The sequence below is a fragment of the Rhynchophorus ferrugineus genome, unplaced genomic scaffold (assembly GCF_030347505.1).
Source record: "Rhynchophorus ferrugineus isolate W39M unplaced genomic scaffold, kcgeb_rfMv2 rfM3, whole genome shotgun sequence".
Lineage (NCBI taxonomy): Eukaryota > Metazoa > Arthropoda > Insecta > Coleoptera > Curculionidae > Rhynchophorus > Rhynchophorus ferrugineus.
This window is the reverse complement of record NW_027472582.1, coordinates 51,356,197-51,373,718: the sequence shown is the minus strand read 5'-3', so window position 1 is coordinate 51,373,718 and position 17,522 is coordinate 51,356,197. Positions and strand designations below refer to the sequence as shown.

Below are 17,522 nucleotides of genomic sequence, written 5' to 3'. Positions count from 1 at the left end.
GATCGAAAATATATTAAAAATAATTTGTCATCATTTATGCTATATTATAGTTTTCACATTTTAAAACTTTAAATCCTACTTCCTGTAAATACCTAATAAATTTAGATATATAGATCTTAAAATAATCTTTAATAATTCTTATGGTTAGTACACATTGCTTTTTACATCATCATAACAAGAGGAAGACAATTGTCGGCTATGCTAATTAATAGAAAAGTCTGGTAAAGTTCCTTTACTTATTAATTGTATTTGTTTGCATAATTATGTTCTAATTTTGTAATTTGTAGGTGTTTTTCCATTGAGGAATGTGCAAGTAACGATTCCAAAAGCTGTTAAAGTATATGATACCGTTACGCTTTTATGTAAATATGATTTGGAAGGAGAGCAGCTATACTCTGTCAAGTGGTATAAAGGAAACAAAGAATTCTTCAGATATATTCCGAAGGAAATGCCCAGCATGCTAGTGTTTCCTATACCAGGTATCAATGTTGATGTAAGTCAGATTTATTATATAGTGTGATATATAAATGTAAATTTGTGACTTATTATTAATTTACAATAATTAGCTCAATGAATTTAGTTTCAATTGTTTCAATCAGATTGATTTACCTCACAATTCTGGTAACTAACTTTTGACTGAAATTGTCTATCGACTGTTTGGTAATTAACTACTTTTTGTTATCAATTATTTCAGTCGCTATTTTTGGTTCGACTGATTTTACTACTTTTACTAGTGACTGTTTCAGTTATGTACTTTAGTTACTATTTTCGGATCTATATACTAGTTTCATTCTACTGATTTTTAACGTTCTGGCTCTATCCCCCTAGCTGCGATCTTGAAAATAATGTGCCGAAATTATGCTTACATAGAATTTATTACTGATATATTTGGTTTTATTCATTTTTTTCGTAGTTTGCTTGTAAATAACAATATATTGTCCATTAATATGTACATTAATATAGCAGTAGTTTGGAATTTTATTCCTCAAGATTATTAATGTAATAAGGCAAAAAGAATAAAATTGTGAATGATAAATAGTAATATATTATTCACTGTTTTTATGGAAATAATAGGTAACTTTTTTTATTGACTTTGAATCGTTTCGATCTAACTCTCTCGATTTTTGTTCAAGCCTTTTGATTGTATTTTATTTTAAAAGGGTCTGGTAGTTATTGTGTGATCATTTTCAGTTGTGTCATGGATTAGTTTTTTCTATGATTAAATATAAATTTAGTTTTATTTAGCATTTATGGTCATTGTACTTCTTTAGTTTTTAGTTTTTGTTTCTTAGTTCTATTATATATAAATATTATAGCATACGATAAAAAATCTGTAGAAATTATTTCATTAATTTTTTCAGATCTACAGAACATTCATAAAACTTTCAAAATTATTCTTCATTTAAAATTAGATTATTCATTGCAAGGTAATAGTATTAAGCGATCATTTCTTTAATTGTCTTTTTTAAAATTAGTATGAGAAAAAATATGCATCACTTATAGTAGGATTGGAAAATATAAATACACTATAATTTAATGTAACAACCAATTCCATTTATTATATTATGCCTTAATTATTTTCCAAATATTAAAATTAAACATGATGAAACATATTTGGAATAATTACTCCATTACTTCTTCATAATTTTAAAATAACACTAATATATAACATTATTTGTACTGCCATACTGCCAATTGTCAATCTAAATTGATCCAAAATAAACTAATCCAAGCAATTATCTATATCCTTTCCTCCCTCACAATTTATACGGGAAGAAATTCGTGCATCTTCCTCTGATATTACGAAACGGAAAAGACAGTCGAACCGTGCATTTAACTGAAAAAAGCAATACTATCGACAGTTTCGACTATTTTATGACTATCGACTGTTTCGACTATTTTCAGTCGATAGTTTCCAACACTAATATTAACAATCAGAATTATGGTAAATCTATTAAGAGTACTATAAATTACTAAAGTGAAAGCCTTATTGATTTGAAAACATTATATAACATATTACTGGATTTATTCGAGATCACTTCATTTGCAACGTTATCATTATACATTAATATTAATCTCACAAGACTTTATTATATCACTTTTAAATCTAATAAACTGAACTATTATCCTATGTACAAGAAAGTGTTTACAATTTCACGAGAAAATTATTATTTTTAGCTCAGCAAAAGCAATGCGAATGAAGTGGTTCTGAGAGATGTTCAGCGTGAAGTTACAGGTTTATATCGATGCGAAGTATCTACAGACATGCCAAATTTTTATACCATGATAGTGTCAAGTTACATGTATGTTGTTGGTAAGTATTCCTGCCATTATTATTAGCATAAAGAAATGTATTATACTAAAAATAAAGATTTTATTATTTGGATAACTATAAACCTTCCATATAGTTTGTAGGCTTTTAGCTTAAATAAATCCAGTAAGCTAAAGCAATGGTGTCTGGTTAAAATGAAGAAATATGGCAGAAACAGAATCCGACAGACTAAATCCATTAGAGTTTTTTTTATTACAGTAATTTGTCAGTGACTATATCACCTCACTGTTGTCTTTAATGAAAATTTAAATCCGATGTTTCTATCATTCACATTGAAATTGCTTTATTTTACTAGATACATTAAAATGATATTAACGCTATTACTTAACTATAAAAGTAGAAAATGTCCAACAGTGAATCTACAAAAAGTTCTTTTTTATGAGTTAATTTTAAGTCATGGAAGTAAAACCACATTTATTTAACCAATTTGAAATTGTACTGTTGGATTCGCAGAGATAGTTAATAAAGTAGATAGTAATCCTCTTAATCAATTAATTTAATAATCGCTTAAGGTTCAAATTCAGCAAAATGTCTGACTGATACTGTATAAAACACGCAATAATCACTTATCTCTTTAATATAACTAAGTTAGTTAGATTAACGTATAATTTTGTAGGTTTTAATTTGTAACGATAACTAAGTGTAATCTTCTCGAAGTATTCTAGTACTATATACATTCTTATAGCTTGCCAAAATTAATTTAAAATAAATAGAATATAGTGTAATTGAAGGCAAGTATCAAAATATACAAAGTTTTATATTTTTTATAAAGTATTCTTTATATACCCACAAAAACGAAGACCGGATCAAACAGTTTGGACTATTTTTTAAACACATTCTTAAAAAATTAACACAGAGGCCATTTTGTAACCAAATTTTGTTTTGCTCAATTAGAGATTTATATTAGGTTTAGATTGGTCATCAGATCTTCAATTAATGAGGAATATTTAATAGAAGATCTGAGTACTGATTTTTCTTACAGAAAGTTGTCTGGTAATATCATGGAACTAACAATGTTTGAAATTAAAAGGATTTTATTCGTTTCATCACAAAGAAGACTAATTAGCTTCGGAAGCAAGTCACACATTCCTAGGGACCATTCTAATAGTAAAACATGAATCATAGAAGCTGATTTCGATGATCTACCGGCTATTTATTTAACTTTTTTTCTGCAATAACTGAAAAGCCTTATTTAGAATTTAGAATTTAGAAGAATATTTTCATTTCAGACACAACTCCTTATGAAACACTCTGGTATAATAATTCATTGCGGTATTTGTATTTAGTTCCATTCAAGCATTATTCCAGTTAACATCACAAAATTGTGTCTAGATTTTTGGACTATTAAAAAGAAGAACTTAAAGAGAATACCTTGTTTAAATAATATCTATTTTTTTAGACATACCTTCCGAAAATCCAATTCTTCACATTCAAAGAGAGTTTGTAGAAGGGAATTATCTAGTCAGAGCAAATTGTTCAGCTCCACCATCATTTCCTGCTATGAACATCACATGGTACATCAATGGCTTAAAGGTAAAGTTATTTGCAATAATATATAGTGTTCCCTGTTCTCTCCTATAACTTATATCCTGCAATTTATTTAAATAAATTTTACATGTATTTCACTTGAAGGTGATTGGCACCTCCTTTTATAGCCAATGGTCAATTATAGTTTATTTAAAGTTATTTTGTACGTCATCTACATTTTTGACGTCGCAATATTGTCGCATCAACTCTGAGTTTTAGTTCAGTTTGGCTTTGACATACAACAAAACTTAAATCTACATAACATAACTGAACAAAAATATAGTTTATAGGTTAGAGTTATAACCTTTTTTCAAGAATTTTGCACACGTCTGATAACGTCCGTCGTCCGCTTTGGCAAGCTCATTCGTTTACGTGTTCGAACTAATCAGAGAGCATTGTGTCTCTTTTTAATTAGAATAAAATGAGAAAATGAGAAATATTATCTGATTCTAAAACGAATTTACAAATTGCGGCATGCAATACTTGAAACGTCTTGATGACGTATGTATAAAAAATTTTTGAATTTACTATATAAAGGTTTTTTTTATATCCCAAATAAGCCGGAGGCTAGGTAGCGGTAACAAAACATGATCAAATAGGATATTATGAAAGCGGTATTTTGAGAAATTACTATTACAATTTTACAAACATAATTAACAATTTTACCCATTTGTCTCTCCGACAACAATTACAAATTAAAAGTTTTAGTTTTAAACACAAACATCATTTATCGTACACTTTAAATTATATCTAGCTTGGTTAAATTTGTTACAAAATATATTAAAAAGTAAAACACTATTCCCTCATTACTATAAATGAAAAAATTTTCACTAATTTTATTGTAATAATAAATAATTCAAACTAAGCTATCCGTAATTTAAAATCAGCTTCTGAAATAGATTTTTCCTTCAATTTAATTTACAGCTGTTCTTGTACTATAAATACCATTAAATCCGAATTTATTTCAATCTCTTACCTTTAAAAAATATGACGTTGTAATCATATAAATAAGGATTTACTTCTCTATTCGTGTAGATGTCTAAAATGCACTTTTGTTGGAAATAATGCATTTTCCATGTTACGCCGTATTTTTCCGAACATAAAGCAGATTTCTATAGAATAAAACATAAATCTCGAGGGGATAAAGAACGAAATGGTCGACTGTATTGTTAAACCAAATTCTATTAACTTTTTATATATGTTATGAAGTGGCTGTAACGTACATGTTTTCGATTAATATTTTTATTTGGATACTTTTTAGTTACTGCGAGCGACATTGTTTTCGAATATTCTATATTTGTTCATATAAATGTTTAAATACTAATCAATGATACACATGGACAAAAATATGAACATATGGCATGGAAAAATATTTATTTCTTCGGAATATATTGAGGCCGCCATTTGCTTATCCAGCTGTATCCCCTCACGGAATAGTGTTTGAATAGTTTCCAATGGAATGCTGGTCCATTATTGTGCCATAATATTCGCCAATTACTTTAATGATGTGGGATATATGGATATATACTTGTTACGCTCTGTTCTAAAACTTCCCATGATGGTTAAATTATGTTGCTGGAAATTGTGCTAGCCAGCGAAGATATTTAATGATGTTCTGATTTCCAGCAATAGGCATAGGCAATAGGATGTCGAGATATTCATGCGCGGTAATCCGGTTAGTGATGTGAATGAGAGGACCAGCGGAATACTACGATAATGTCGCCCAAATCATAACAGAACTTTCCCCATGATTCACTTACTCATTCATCGAACCATACCACTTTCTTCCAATCACAAAGTGTCCAGATTTTATTGCCATTATACCACTATTTTCCTAGCTTAGCTCAGCAATGGCTTTTGTTATAAAAAGTTACGCAATCGCAGCCCTTCCATCAATATTGAGACAGTATTATTCAAGTGAGTTGTACAAAATGCAGTAGCTTTTGCGGTAGTTTTGTGCTTTCTAGCCACAATCAGTTTTGTGTTCGTCGGTCAACGTCCGTTAACTTTGAGTTTCACCGACTATTTTTCTTCGCCGATGATGTTTATCGTTTATCGTTGATAATGTCACTCACTTTACACAGAACTTTAAATAATTCGGCTGTTCCAACAGGTCAATAGAAAAGTTCCCCTCTGAGGAAAAGTGACACATAGATGGCGCTACTAGAATTAAATCCATACGTTTTTTTGTTAACACTCACTCTCAAAAGATGTGTGTATAAATTTGCGAGCTGTCGGATTATTGGTTTATGAATTATAGCATTTTGAGTGAAGCAACTTTTGTTATTGTGAAGAAAATGCATAAAAAGAATTTCGCGTGTTGATAAAATATTGCTTTTTGAAGGGAAAAAATACAGTTGAAGCAAAAACCTACCTCAATGCCCAGTTCCCGGATACTGCCCCAGGAAAATCGACCATCAAGGATTGGTATGGTAAGTTTAGATGTGGTGAAATGAGCACCGAAGTCGGTGAACGCAGTGGAAGCCCAAAAGAGGTTGTTACCGACGAAAATCAACAAAATGATTATGAATGACCGTAAATTGAAATTGAATAAAATAGCAGACACTATAAAGTTATCAACTGAACGTGTACATTATATCATTCACGAATATTTGGTTATGAGAAAGCTCCGTGCAAAGGGGGTGCCGCGCGAGCTCATTTTTTGACAAAAAAAAAAACGACGAGTTGATAATTCGGAGCAGTGTTTGAAGAAGATCACGTGTAATAAACCCTAATTTTTGCGTCTATATGTGACAATGGATGAGACAGGGCTCCATCATTTCTCTTCGAAGTCCAATCGACAGTCATCCGAGTGGACTGCACACGGTAAACCCGCTCGAAGGCGTGGGAAAACGCAACAGTTGGCTGACAAGGTTACGGCTTCTGTATTTTGAGATGTTCATGGAATAATTTTCATTGACTACCTTGAAAAAGCAAGGACCATCAACAGCCACTATTACATAGCGTTATTGGACCGTTTGAAGAACGAAATCGCTGAAAAACGGCCGCATTTGAAGAAAAAGAAAGTGCTGCTTCACCACGTCAGTCAGTGGAAATCATGACAAAATCCATGAATTGGGCTTCGAATTGCTTCCTCATCCATCGGATTCTCCAGATCTGCCCCCCCAGCGACTATTTCCTGTTCTCAGATTTCAAAAGAATGCTCGCTGGGAAGAAATATTCGTCGAATGAAGATGAGATCGCCGAAACTGATGCCTATTTTGAAGCAAGCTTATTGATTTGAGTCAAGTTTAAGTTATCTTTATTTAGCAAGTATGTACCTCGTCCTAGTTAAGCCTCGGTCTACATGCATGCCAAAATATTTAGCATTTTCCACCTTGTGACTTGGTAACATTTAATATTTACTGGCAGGCATATTCTTTTACGCAATTTAAAAATTGAATGGGTAAATATGGAATTGACGAGATTATTAAAATATTAGGTCTTCATGAGATGCTGTGTCTTCTGTGTACAGTGTCTACTAACTAGAGTGTCGGTAAACTCTATACTCCGCTGCAGTATATAGGGGATACAACAATATTCAATATATAATGTTCAGTATGCCATAATAATATATTCTCTATCTGTAAGCTGAGATTTTATAGTTGAAAGTCCAGGTGAGGGAGTAGCTTCTTTCGTAATAATTAATAAAGTAGTAATTTTAATATCTAGGTTATTTGGCTTATAACAAAACCAAACTAAACTGATGTTCTTGAATAATATTTATGTTTTAAATTGTTGTGCTAAGCCTCTTGCTGTACAGGCTTTCAAAACTTTTTAAGATGATAGGTAGTAAGCTTAAGATGTGACGACTTTTGTTTTTTCTTTGCAGTCTTGATTCATAATATTCCTTTTACTATATTTGTCATGGAATTTGTAACATATTATATTATATCCAGGAGCTATGGTTAGAGAACTTATCCACAATTATTTGTTTAATTTGTGTAAATTGTAATTTTCTTGTGACTAACTTTTCCATAAGGCAGATGCATGGAATGGGGAATGCATCAAATGGGGAATTTAGAAAGTCGGTAGTTTTATTATAGATAGCAGAGGGAACAAACAGTTTAACTAAATATTTTAATTGATTTGGGAATACCTCAGCCATTCTTTTATTGTTCCGAACCAACTTATTGTAGTAATAAACGGGTTTATTGATATTTCGTTTTTTTTTTAATTCATATTTTCCAAGTATTCTTCCAAAATATAATAAGAAAAATTCGGTGAACTTCAAAAAGACAGTGATAATATAAAAAAGCCTAAAAGAAACATATATGAATATAATTAGATAATATATCGTATTAGACAATATCTTGTTTCATATTGCTTAGTAAAGTAGTTAAACTAATATAATTATAATTTTACACAGGAACCGCTAATTCATATTTAAGTACGCATATTTAAATTTACATCTTTTCTCAAATTATTTTCCATATATCTCTCAATCCAATTATATTTATAAAATAAGATAAAGTATACGTTCCATAATTTATTATTTTTGCGTTATATTAACAGCCAGCATCGAATTGTAATTAAAAATCTTAAATTATTTTTAGGTTAATGAAAACGGCCGAAAAATCATCAATCTTAGTCCAATCCAAACATTTCCGATGGATAAACGTCGACTGCGCATGACGGTTTCCTATGTTTCCAAAGAAATAAACGAGAACGTCTTTCAGGTAGGCAGTCAGCTTTTAATAATGATGTGTAAAAAAAATCGAAATTGCTTTCATATGGATAGCTATAAATATCTATCTTGTCTGTTCTCTTTTATGATACACATTTGTAGTAATAGTGGCGATTTGTCTCGGCCCACTATCATTATTAATCTAAAGTTGACATACGTTTTCTAGGGTGGGGTTATAAAAGTGCAATGTGTCAGTACTTTGTTCCATTTGTACAAGAGCGAGGATGTTAGATATATTGATGACGATAGGCCGAAACCGTGGCCATCATCCGTCATCGGATTTAATGGAATATCAGCAGGTCTGTATTGATTTGTTCGTACATAGTTTCATTCCTTTGAAATTATTAGAGTATTTATATTTGATTATATAATTATGTATATATGTAAGCAAATGTATCTTGTGTTTTGTACAAATTAGTTATTTTTAACATATTTATCTTTAGAAATGAATAAAAAATTAAAACGTTTATTAAAACGTTAAAAAGTTATTAAAAAAAAAAGTTTTACTGCTTTTAACCATATGATATCAGTCAGCATCAGATTTTATTAAATATTAGAATATTCAAATTTGTAATAAGTACTCGGTATTCCATCAATATTTTACCAATGTAAAGTTTTACCATTCATTTCAAATACATTTTGCCCCCTTCTTCAATACGATTTGCAATGAGCAGATTGCACTATAATCTATCAGTTATAGAATACAGTATCTTCTTTAAATGAAAATTGAGTTCAATGTATTTTATAATGTGAGGTATCCCATATAGTCAAATATGGCCAATGGAGTGAATGTTCCGGCATTTTGTATTTTAATTATTTTTCGCTTATTTTGGCGAGGGCCTCTGTGTCTTCTACATTTTCTACTTTATCATAGTTTTTTACAAATATACACATCTTATCTTATCTGAAAGTTTGTCTAACTCTAGCGATCCTAACTCGCCTCAAGGCACATATAGCTGGTTAGGACCACTCCTTCTTTTGATTTGAAACTTTATATACCATGTTTATCTATTTTTTGGGCTAATATTTCCTTTCTGACGAGTAGTTCTACATCTAATTTATAATGATAAGTCATTACACCAAATCGGTACATGTTTAAAGTTCACAAAGAGAATTTTTATTGTTGTCTTCATATATTTTTAATAATTCAAAATTAAGATAATTAAGACATCCCTGTCTAATAAAACATCTAAGTATATATGCAATAAAATGTTTAATTAGTAGGTAGTTACAAAAAAACATTACATATCTTGTGAAGTAAGATAAAATATTCTTAAATATTCTATTCTTCTTACAGAAGAAAACTGCGGTTTTCAGTTATTAAACAATTTTATTTTTCTACCAATTCTCCATTGACTATAATACTCTTGGTTCAGAGTTTCTTGAACATCAGTATTAAGTAAGCCTGTGAAAATAATCATCTTGGGGCCAACTTCTTCTTTGAATACGAAAAATTTTTCAGAAATAAATGTCTTCAAATTAGTGAACAGATGGAAGCTAAAGGTTCCAAACCAGGAAATTAGAGCCCTTGTGTATAGGTGCGTTATAGTTGTGAAAACTTAATTTATCTTCTTCAAGTCGGGCCTCTTCTTGTGGATTTTGTCATCCAGTTGATCAGGAAGGTTTCCAGTAACATTCGCCTGTAGTAATACTATTCTCAAGGTAATCAGGGTTATTACAGGCTTAGTTTTGCATTCCAAAACACGGCTGGTCATGACCTGTTCGGTAGATAGTATAGGCTTCGCTATTCATCTACTTTTTGGGCTAATATTTCCTTTCTTACGAGTAGTTCTACGTCTAATTTATAGTGATAAATCGTTACACCAAATCGGTACGATCTTCTAAATCAGTCTAAAGTTTGTTGCAAAATCGTTTGCGCACTTCTTTTTGATCATTTTACAAAGTAGTAGCATTGATCTTGTGAAAAGTATTCGAGTCCCTATTTATTTATGTAAGATGTTCCACAGCTTTTTTCGATATAAAATTTTTTGTCCACGCGATATAAAAGTTTATCTATTTAAATGAAGAACATACATAAAGTCTACTGCAGAAGAATTCGTGTAAAGAAACTCATGCCACTTAAATTTGAAAAACGGATACTACTACTACAAAACAGAGACAAAATATACCTACCTGGATAATTATTTGTAGTAACAATTATAGTAGAACTTTTTGTAATTAGTCTAATAATAATTACAAAACTTGATTATAAAGAATTTGTGAATTCGTTCTACCAACTGCTCTATGAAAATCGTTTTCAAAACACAAGTCTTTCAAGATAAAAATATTTGTTCCAATGCTTCATATTGTCATAAGACTAGTTAATAATATTTACTGATTGAGGCCAAACATCAAAATACTCCATAATGATAAATCCAAAAATAGAGTCGAAATAATAAAATCCAAACAGTATCAGCAGAATATTTTACTTTAATTAAGTTATAATTTGTCCTGCTCTTTATCCCTTTTCTTTTAACTAAGCATCGATGAGGTTTCCAAGAGTCATTTAATTGGGTAATTTGCAATGAAGGGAAAAACTTTACAACAATTGAAATGCCCTATGCATTTTTTTGATGATATATTGTTAACAGCTAATAGTCCAAGCCCGCTACAGAGAACCCTAAGCAAATGTAATCCCATACGGAGTGAAATTGAGCAACAACTAGACGAACGTTATTGTAATCGGTAGTCCGGAATAAATATATATCTAAATTTAAAATGTAAGAATACAACTATTTAATTCACTTAAATATCAGGGTTTAGAAATTAAAAGTATATATACTCATACACGATAATAAATACCAAATGTATTAATAAAAATGGGATATGAAACAAAACAAAAATAGAAATCTTAAAAACAATATATAGACCAATTATAAGGTTCGACCGCGAAAAATGGATACTATAAAAAACAATATCTAAACAGCGGGTATGAAATACCTCAGAAGGATAAAAAGAGTGATAAAGTTACACAGGATGAGGAACACGGTAATAAGAAAAACTCTATACAGAATCTTTAGAAGAATACCTGGAAAGCAGATAACTTACTTTATAGCAGAAGCGAGTATGTATGGAAGAGATAAGACCGATTAAAAAATTTTGGGGAGCAGCGATAGAAAGGCTAAGTAAGCAAGGGCGATCGAAGCGAACCCGAACGAAGATATCAGCGAAATGCCGTAGAAAAGAAGAAAAATCCCGGCTGAAACAAGAATACTTAACTGAAGCAAAAAGGAACGGACCGAATTTGTGTACGAACATAAACATATATGTGCTACACATATCAAATTTATCACCCACATCGCAAAATAAATCTACATTAAAGTTATTAAACATGGCGAGAGGAAACCAAAAGACTCGCTGAATGTTTGATATTTATTATCAACAAACTGAAATTTCAAAGGTCCTTTTTTAATAACTACTCAGTTTTTCAGATCAATGTAATTATTTAGAACTCCTATGTATAAAACCTAAAATAAAACGATGTTTTATTGCGTTATCTATATCAAGTTATTCTAAAAAAGTTCTGAAAATAATTCAACCAAAATATAATTAAAAGCGCTATTTTTGCAGCTTGAGTTATTACCGCCATCCATTTCTTGTGCAGTCGCCCATTCTTTTCGGAGTTATCTGTGAAATTTTTATTAAAACACTCATATTTCCATTTTAATTAAAATTGTTTTGACCTATAAAGTGATCCCTAATATTAAATTACCAGCAACTCGTAATAAAGGTCATGAGATAAGAGGAGAAATTTTCTTTGTGGGTGATTCTATACATACAATGGTTGGGAGTATCTTAAAAAAACATAGTTAATTTATTGGTGATGTTATTTATGGTAAGATATTTATTATAGATTGACGTTTATAAATCTATTCAATTCCTCAAGCTAAATTGTTTACCTATAACTTTGTAGGGATATAAATAAATCTTTATTCCAGTATTAATGTGTGTGATAGTATAGTAGCAATTTTATTGCCTGGTACCTATTTTGTTAAATATCGAAATTTGTAAGATATATTTTTACTTCATAAATAGGTTATACTATTAGAGTCATAATAATATATTCATTGCGACATTAAACCGTCAGCAATGACTTATTAGTTGTTATAATTAGCCGGTTATATCATAAACAAATCATGATATGATCATGAATCATGAATGTGATGTGTAATCAAGTTTATCCACGATTTCAATTTTTATTTGGGCAAGCATGAAAATAAAATGTCGTACCTGTCGGCGTATTTCTTTGTTTAATATTTAAATGATATCCATCTGCAATGATGATTATTTTATATCATCTGCATCGCGTAGATATTTGAATATGTCGTAAACCATAACAATTGCAATATCATTAACAGTTGTTACATTGTATCTTCCTGTGGTAGTTTGTCTGGTTTAATGATAATAACGTAGTTGTCGTTTTGTAATCTAATGCAAACAGTGTTCTGCTCGATGTTGTTGTATAGACAGCGTGTTTTCATTTTTAATGAGTGTGAAGTAACAGCGTTAGTTTAATACGTTGGTATTATGTGAATTAAAGTCAACTGAAGTTATTTCAGCTTAATGCGACAAATAATATATAAATATAAAATAAGGTTTAATTTATTATAGGTATAGAAATCGCCATTATTGCGTCGGTTATAATGAAAATGTCACTCTGTCAGATATACGCCAGTTGAAATCTAAAATATTTCAAATAAATCCTTGAACCCTATCGCACTCACCTACGGAAAATCTTTATTTAAATTACAGTTAATTACTTAAATTTCTCTAATACAAGACTCTCATGCATGATATTTATGTCATCTTTAGTCTAAAGGTTTTTCAAAATTATAAATCCCCATTTTCCATCACACGTCACAAATGTATTTACATTTGTGATGACATAAACATCATATATTAGAGTCTTATCTATTATATATAGAGTCTTGTATTAGAGATACTCGTACTGATATGATTTATCAGTTATATTTAGGTTATCAGTTATCAGTTATTACTATTAGGACTTGACTATAAATATGTCAAATTCCTATGTTGCTCTAATTGATTATTTACTAGTTACAAAAAACTGAAGCATTTCTTTTTACTTAATGTGAATTATAGTCATATTATCTATCCTCAGTGACCTACCAGAGCGACATATACCATTTTCGAGTCTGAAATCAAATAAAGACGCTGCCACATTTCCATTGTTCGTTGTGATATCAAGGTCTTTCAAATAATCTACTCTCGGCTTGGTTGGCGTAGCGGTAAAGGTGACAGGATGATCCACCTACTGTTGCAATAGCCGCGGGTTCGAATCCTGCTGGGACATGGTCATTAATTTATGTTTGTTATTATCCTAGGCAAGAGTGTAAAATCCAACAAGGAAACTGATCTCAGTCACTCCAGTAACCAGGCTGGTTAAGACCGTATGTGTTCTAATAATTTGTAAGTTGGTCACTTGAAAGTCGGTAGGCTTAATGCCGAGGACCGTCATTCGCAGCCCATGATAAACAGTAGGTCCAGTCGAGATAAACCCTCGTCGGTAAAGAGGAGACCTTAAAACATTAAAAAGAAATCGTCTGACTTCAACAATAAACCAATAGGTCTTCGGTATACTTAGCGCGCAAAATATTTTTACAACATCGAAGAAAAATATATTTTATATAGATTTAAGTTGAAGTATTCAGTCTGTCAACAGTATCTATTTCTTAAACCTGATACTAATTGGGTGATACGATATATTATTCTTTTTAACGAATTTTATACGGAACATGTATACAATACGACTATAGTAAACTTTTATTGAATTAAAATTAATTACTTAATTATTAATTTTTATTGATCTTAGGGAAGAATTGACATTCTGGTGTTATCCTAATTAAAATTTTCATAATAGCATGCACAAAAAACCATTGGTTAATCCAAAAGAGCAGTATTATATTCATCCAAATATATCATATAATCCAAAAGAGCAGTATACCTCAAATTGAAGTATACCACGCCAATCTGGTCCCACCAAACACAGAGAATTGTCGTGCGACCAAGACGACTTGGCCTTAAAGTCGATCGACCGGCTTCGTCAAGTGACAACCATGATATATTGCACATCAAAATCACCACTTCTGAATTTTCGAAACGAAACCTTACCAGTTTTTAAGGTCAGATCATGCTCATTGGAAGTCTCTATAAGTTAATGATGACTTTTAGCGACTTTTTTCTTTTAAATAAATGGTGTATTTCTCAAGATATAATGTCGATTCTAAATAAATTGTTTCCCATATTTTAGGAACACTTTTCTTTGTAGAAATGTATATAGAATGCAGTATCTCAGTGTGCAAGTTTTTCACGATTCTACAACTTTCCCTAGGATATTTTCAAAACAATAAAAGAACTGAAATCCATAAATACTGAAATGAAAACACAAAAAAAACATTGTAAAAATATAGTCATTAACACAATAATATAATTGGATTTTTTCAGGACTGAATTAATTATTTTCTTGTTTTTCAGGCTCATCATTTTTCGTGCAATACATATGTTGGATTGTTATAATTGGCGTTTTTATGCTAAGGTGACTAACAGACTGTTGAAAGCAACATTTCGACGAAGATTTCTTTGACTTTTATTTTTGTAAATATGTGTAGTTACCATGTAAAGGTTTTCACTTGCTAACCTTTATTTTAGTACCTTTCTACTGCAGATTTACTAATATATTGGCTTAATATATGTAAATGTGATGTGATATTTTGCAATAGTATATGTATACAACACGGTATGATATTGATAGCATGAAATAAATTAATTTAAGTAAGTTATTGTGTTTTCTTTGTATCGGCTAATGTAAAGTTTGTATTAATTTCGAGTTTTTGCAACTATCCTTATTATTAAAGAAATATGAGAAAATTTACTTGTTTTAATAAGCATGCTTAAGGTCTGTAATATATATGTTTCTGTTCGGCTACGAATTAGGGACATCTGCCAACGATTTCTACTGATGTACACTTCTGTAAAAATATAAAAATCCCTGCGCAGCAAATGATTAATTCCCGTGAAATTCATTACAATCAGGCGAATGAAAATTTATATTATTTCTGCCCCAACTAAGTAAATGTTTGCGCCATCTTTTAGGCCACATGAAAGCTCAGTCTTTACAGGGACCTGTTACGCTGGATTTTAAAATGACCTAAGTTTGTTATTTTAGTATAAGATGGCGGTAGGTAACTGTAAAATGGAAAATATTTTTTCGTGAAATATTAAATACATTTTGGCGTTTCCTTTTAGCAAAAAAATATAATCCTGAATAATAGAAAGAAAAAATCATGCTGGAATACATTGTAATTTTATATATTAATATGCTATAATTTAGATTTTAAAATTTAATTTTTAAAATGGTTCTAATTTTTAGAGAATTACTTTTAGTAAAAACAGAAAAAAAATTAAAAATCTGAAAGGAAAGGTAGACTTGAGAAAAATTTCGAAATTATGTGTTATATTGCATTCTCCAAAAACGTCTAAAATATTTTTGCAATATCAGAAAATACAATTTTGAACAAAGCTGAGAAGACAACACTCGAGAACATTGCGTGAAAACTTCTGACACTGTTAGACAGTGGCACCTGTAAGCTTTTGGTCTTTCAAATGCAATGTATAAGGCAAAGTCTATCATATGTTTCTCTCCTAACTTTTATTAGAAATGAACTCGTTCGTTTAAGAAGCGACGACCAGTGAACGGTTGGTGAACACGTTCAGAGACAAAGTCCTACCATAGGCATCAAGCAATGTATGTTTTCGGTAGTGGAATCGACCTCTTCAAATCAATGCTAAGAAGCGATCTAAAAAATAGGTGAGTGGCCTAGGCGAGGACCCAGACCAGAACAGCTACGGCTGATCGCCAATTGTAGCGAAATTTAGTGAAGCATCTTTGAAGTCTTACGGCACCAATAGCACAGTATTGGTTGAGTTTTGGTCAAGTTATGTAGTGAACAAGAAAGGAAATTAATAAACCATAATATCGCCTGATACATGTTTTATTTTATTTTGAGTTAATACTTTTTTCAACTTTCAAATCCATTAATTGTCCAAAAATATTGATAATCATAATCGCATTTTGAATAATTTCAAAAATAAACAATATCACTACGTAAATTCTAGATTTTCTTGTCAACGAAACGTGAGCCTGTAAAAAATTGATAACGTCACACATAACCTAACTAAATTGAAGTGTTAGTCATTTTATTTATGTGCGCATGCGCCGAACTAGCCAATCATATACTATACGATGCCATCACGTTGTTGGCTATATTGCATATCTCACATTGTAAATTCGTTTTAAAATCATACGCTACTTTTCCTTCTCCTTCTATGCTATTTAAAAACAGATATAATGCTCTCTGATACTTCCGATCATCTAACCAAATCATTCTTTTAAAATCTTTTAAATTCGCTCGATTGTCAAATCTCTGCAAAATTCTTCAAAACAATACTGATAATAATTAAAGGTTGTAAACTAACAAGCGTTCCTTTGATACATTCCTTGTTTTTATAAGTTTCAAATCGCTGCATATTATTTATGAATTATCTAATTGAAAATGACTTAGAACTCTAACGCATAGGTGGTGTAGAAAAGAGTTCAATGTAAATATGATTACATAATTCTAACCCACAAATTATTGTGGCTCTATAATTAACTATAGTTTAAGCCCTTCAATAATATCTGCTATAATGTTAATTACAGCAGATTTTACTACACTATTACATTTGATATTGACATTAAATTACATTTGATTTAATTATTTTTGTTTCATTATAATATTTAACCTTGCACTAGTCGCACAAATATTTTAGATGTTTGGTCGCCCCGGTCTCTGAGACAATGTGGAACTTAAAATTTTTGACTTTTTTTAGTACGATATTGTAACAGAACTATAAATGAAACTTGTTTCAATCAATACATGAATAGAGCCACTTAAAGACGCAAGGAATTTAATCAAA

The 17,522-nt window shown here is 30.6% G+C and overlaps 1 protein-coding gene across 2 annotated transcripts in view; it reads left to right on the top strand.

Annotated features, from left to right (window-relative positions):
- LOC143194125 (uncharacterized) overlaps window positions 1-15,342 on the top strand; it is a 58,037-nt gene extending 42,695 nt beyond the window's left edge. The window contains exons 2-8 of one of the 2 annotated variants that reach the window (XR_013005193.1): window positions 288-493; window positions 2,179-2,314; window positions 3,732-3,865; window positions 8,416-8,538; window positions 8,713-8,845; window positions 15,042-15,161; window positions 15,216-15,342. Coding sequence is in view for 1 of the 2 variants with exons in the window: in XM_076400708.1 (XP_076256823.1) it covers window positions 288-493; window positions 2,179-2,314; window positions 3,732-3,865; window positions 8,416-8,538; window positions 8,713-8,845; window positions 15,042-15,106 (797 nt within the window). In the remaining variant the exon portion in view is untranslated. Of the gene's footprint in view, window positions 1-287; window positions 494-2,178; window positions 2,315-3,731; window positions 3,866-8,415; window positions 8,539-8,712; window positions 8,846-15,041 lie in introns of both variants that reach the window. The other variant, XM_076400708.1, reaches the window with a different exon arrangement.
- The last annotated feature ends 2,180 nt before the right edge of the window (window positions 15,343-17,522 follow it).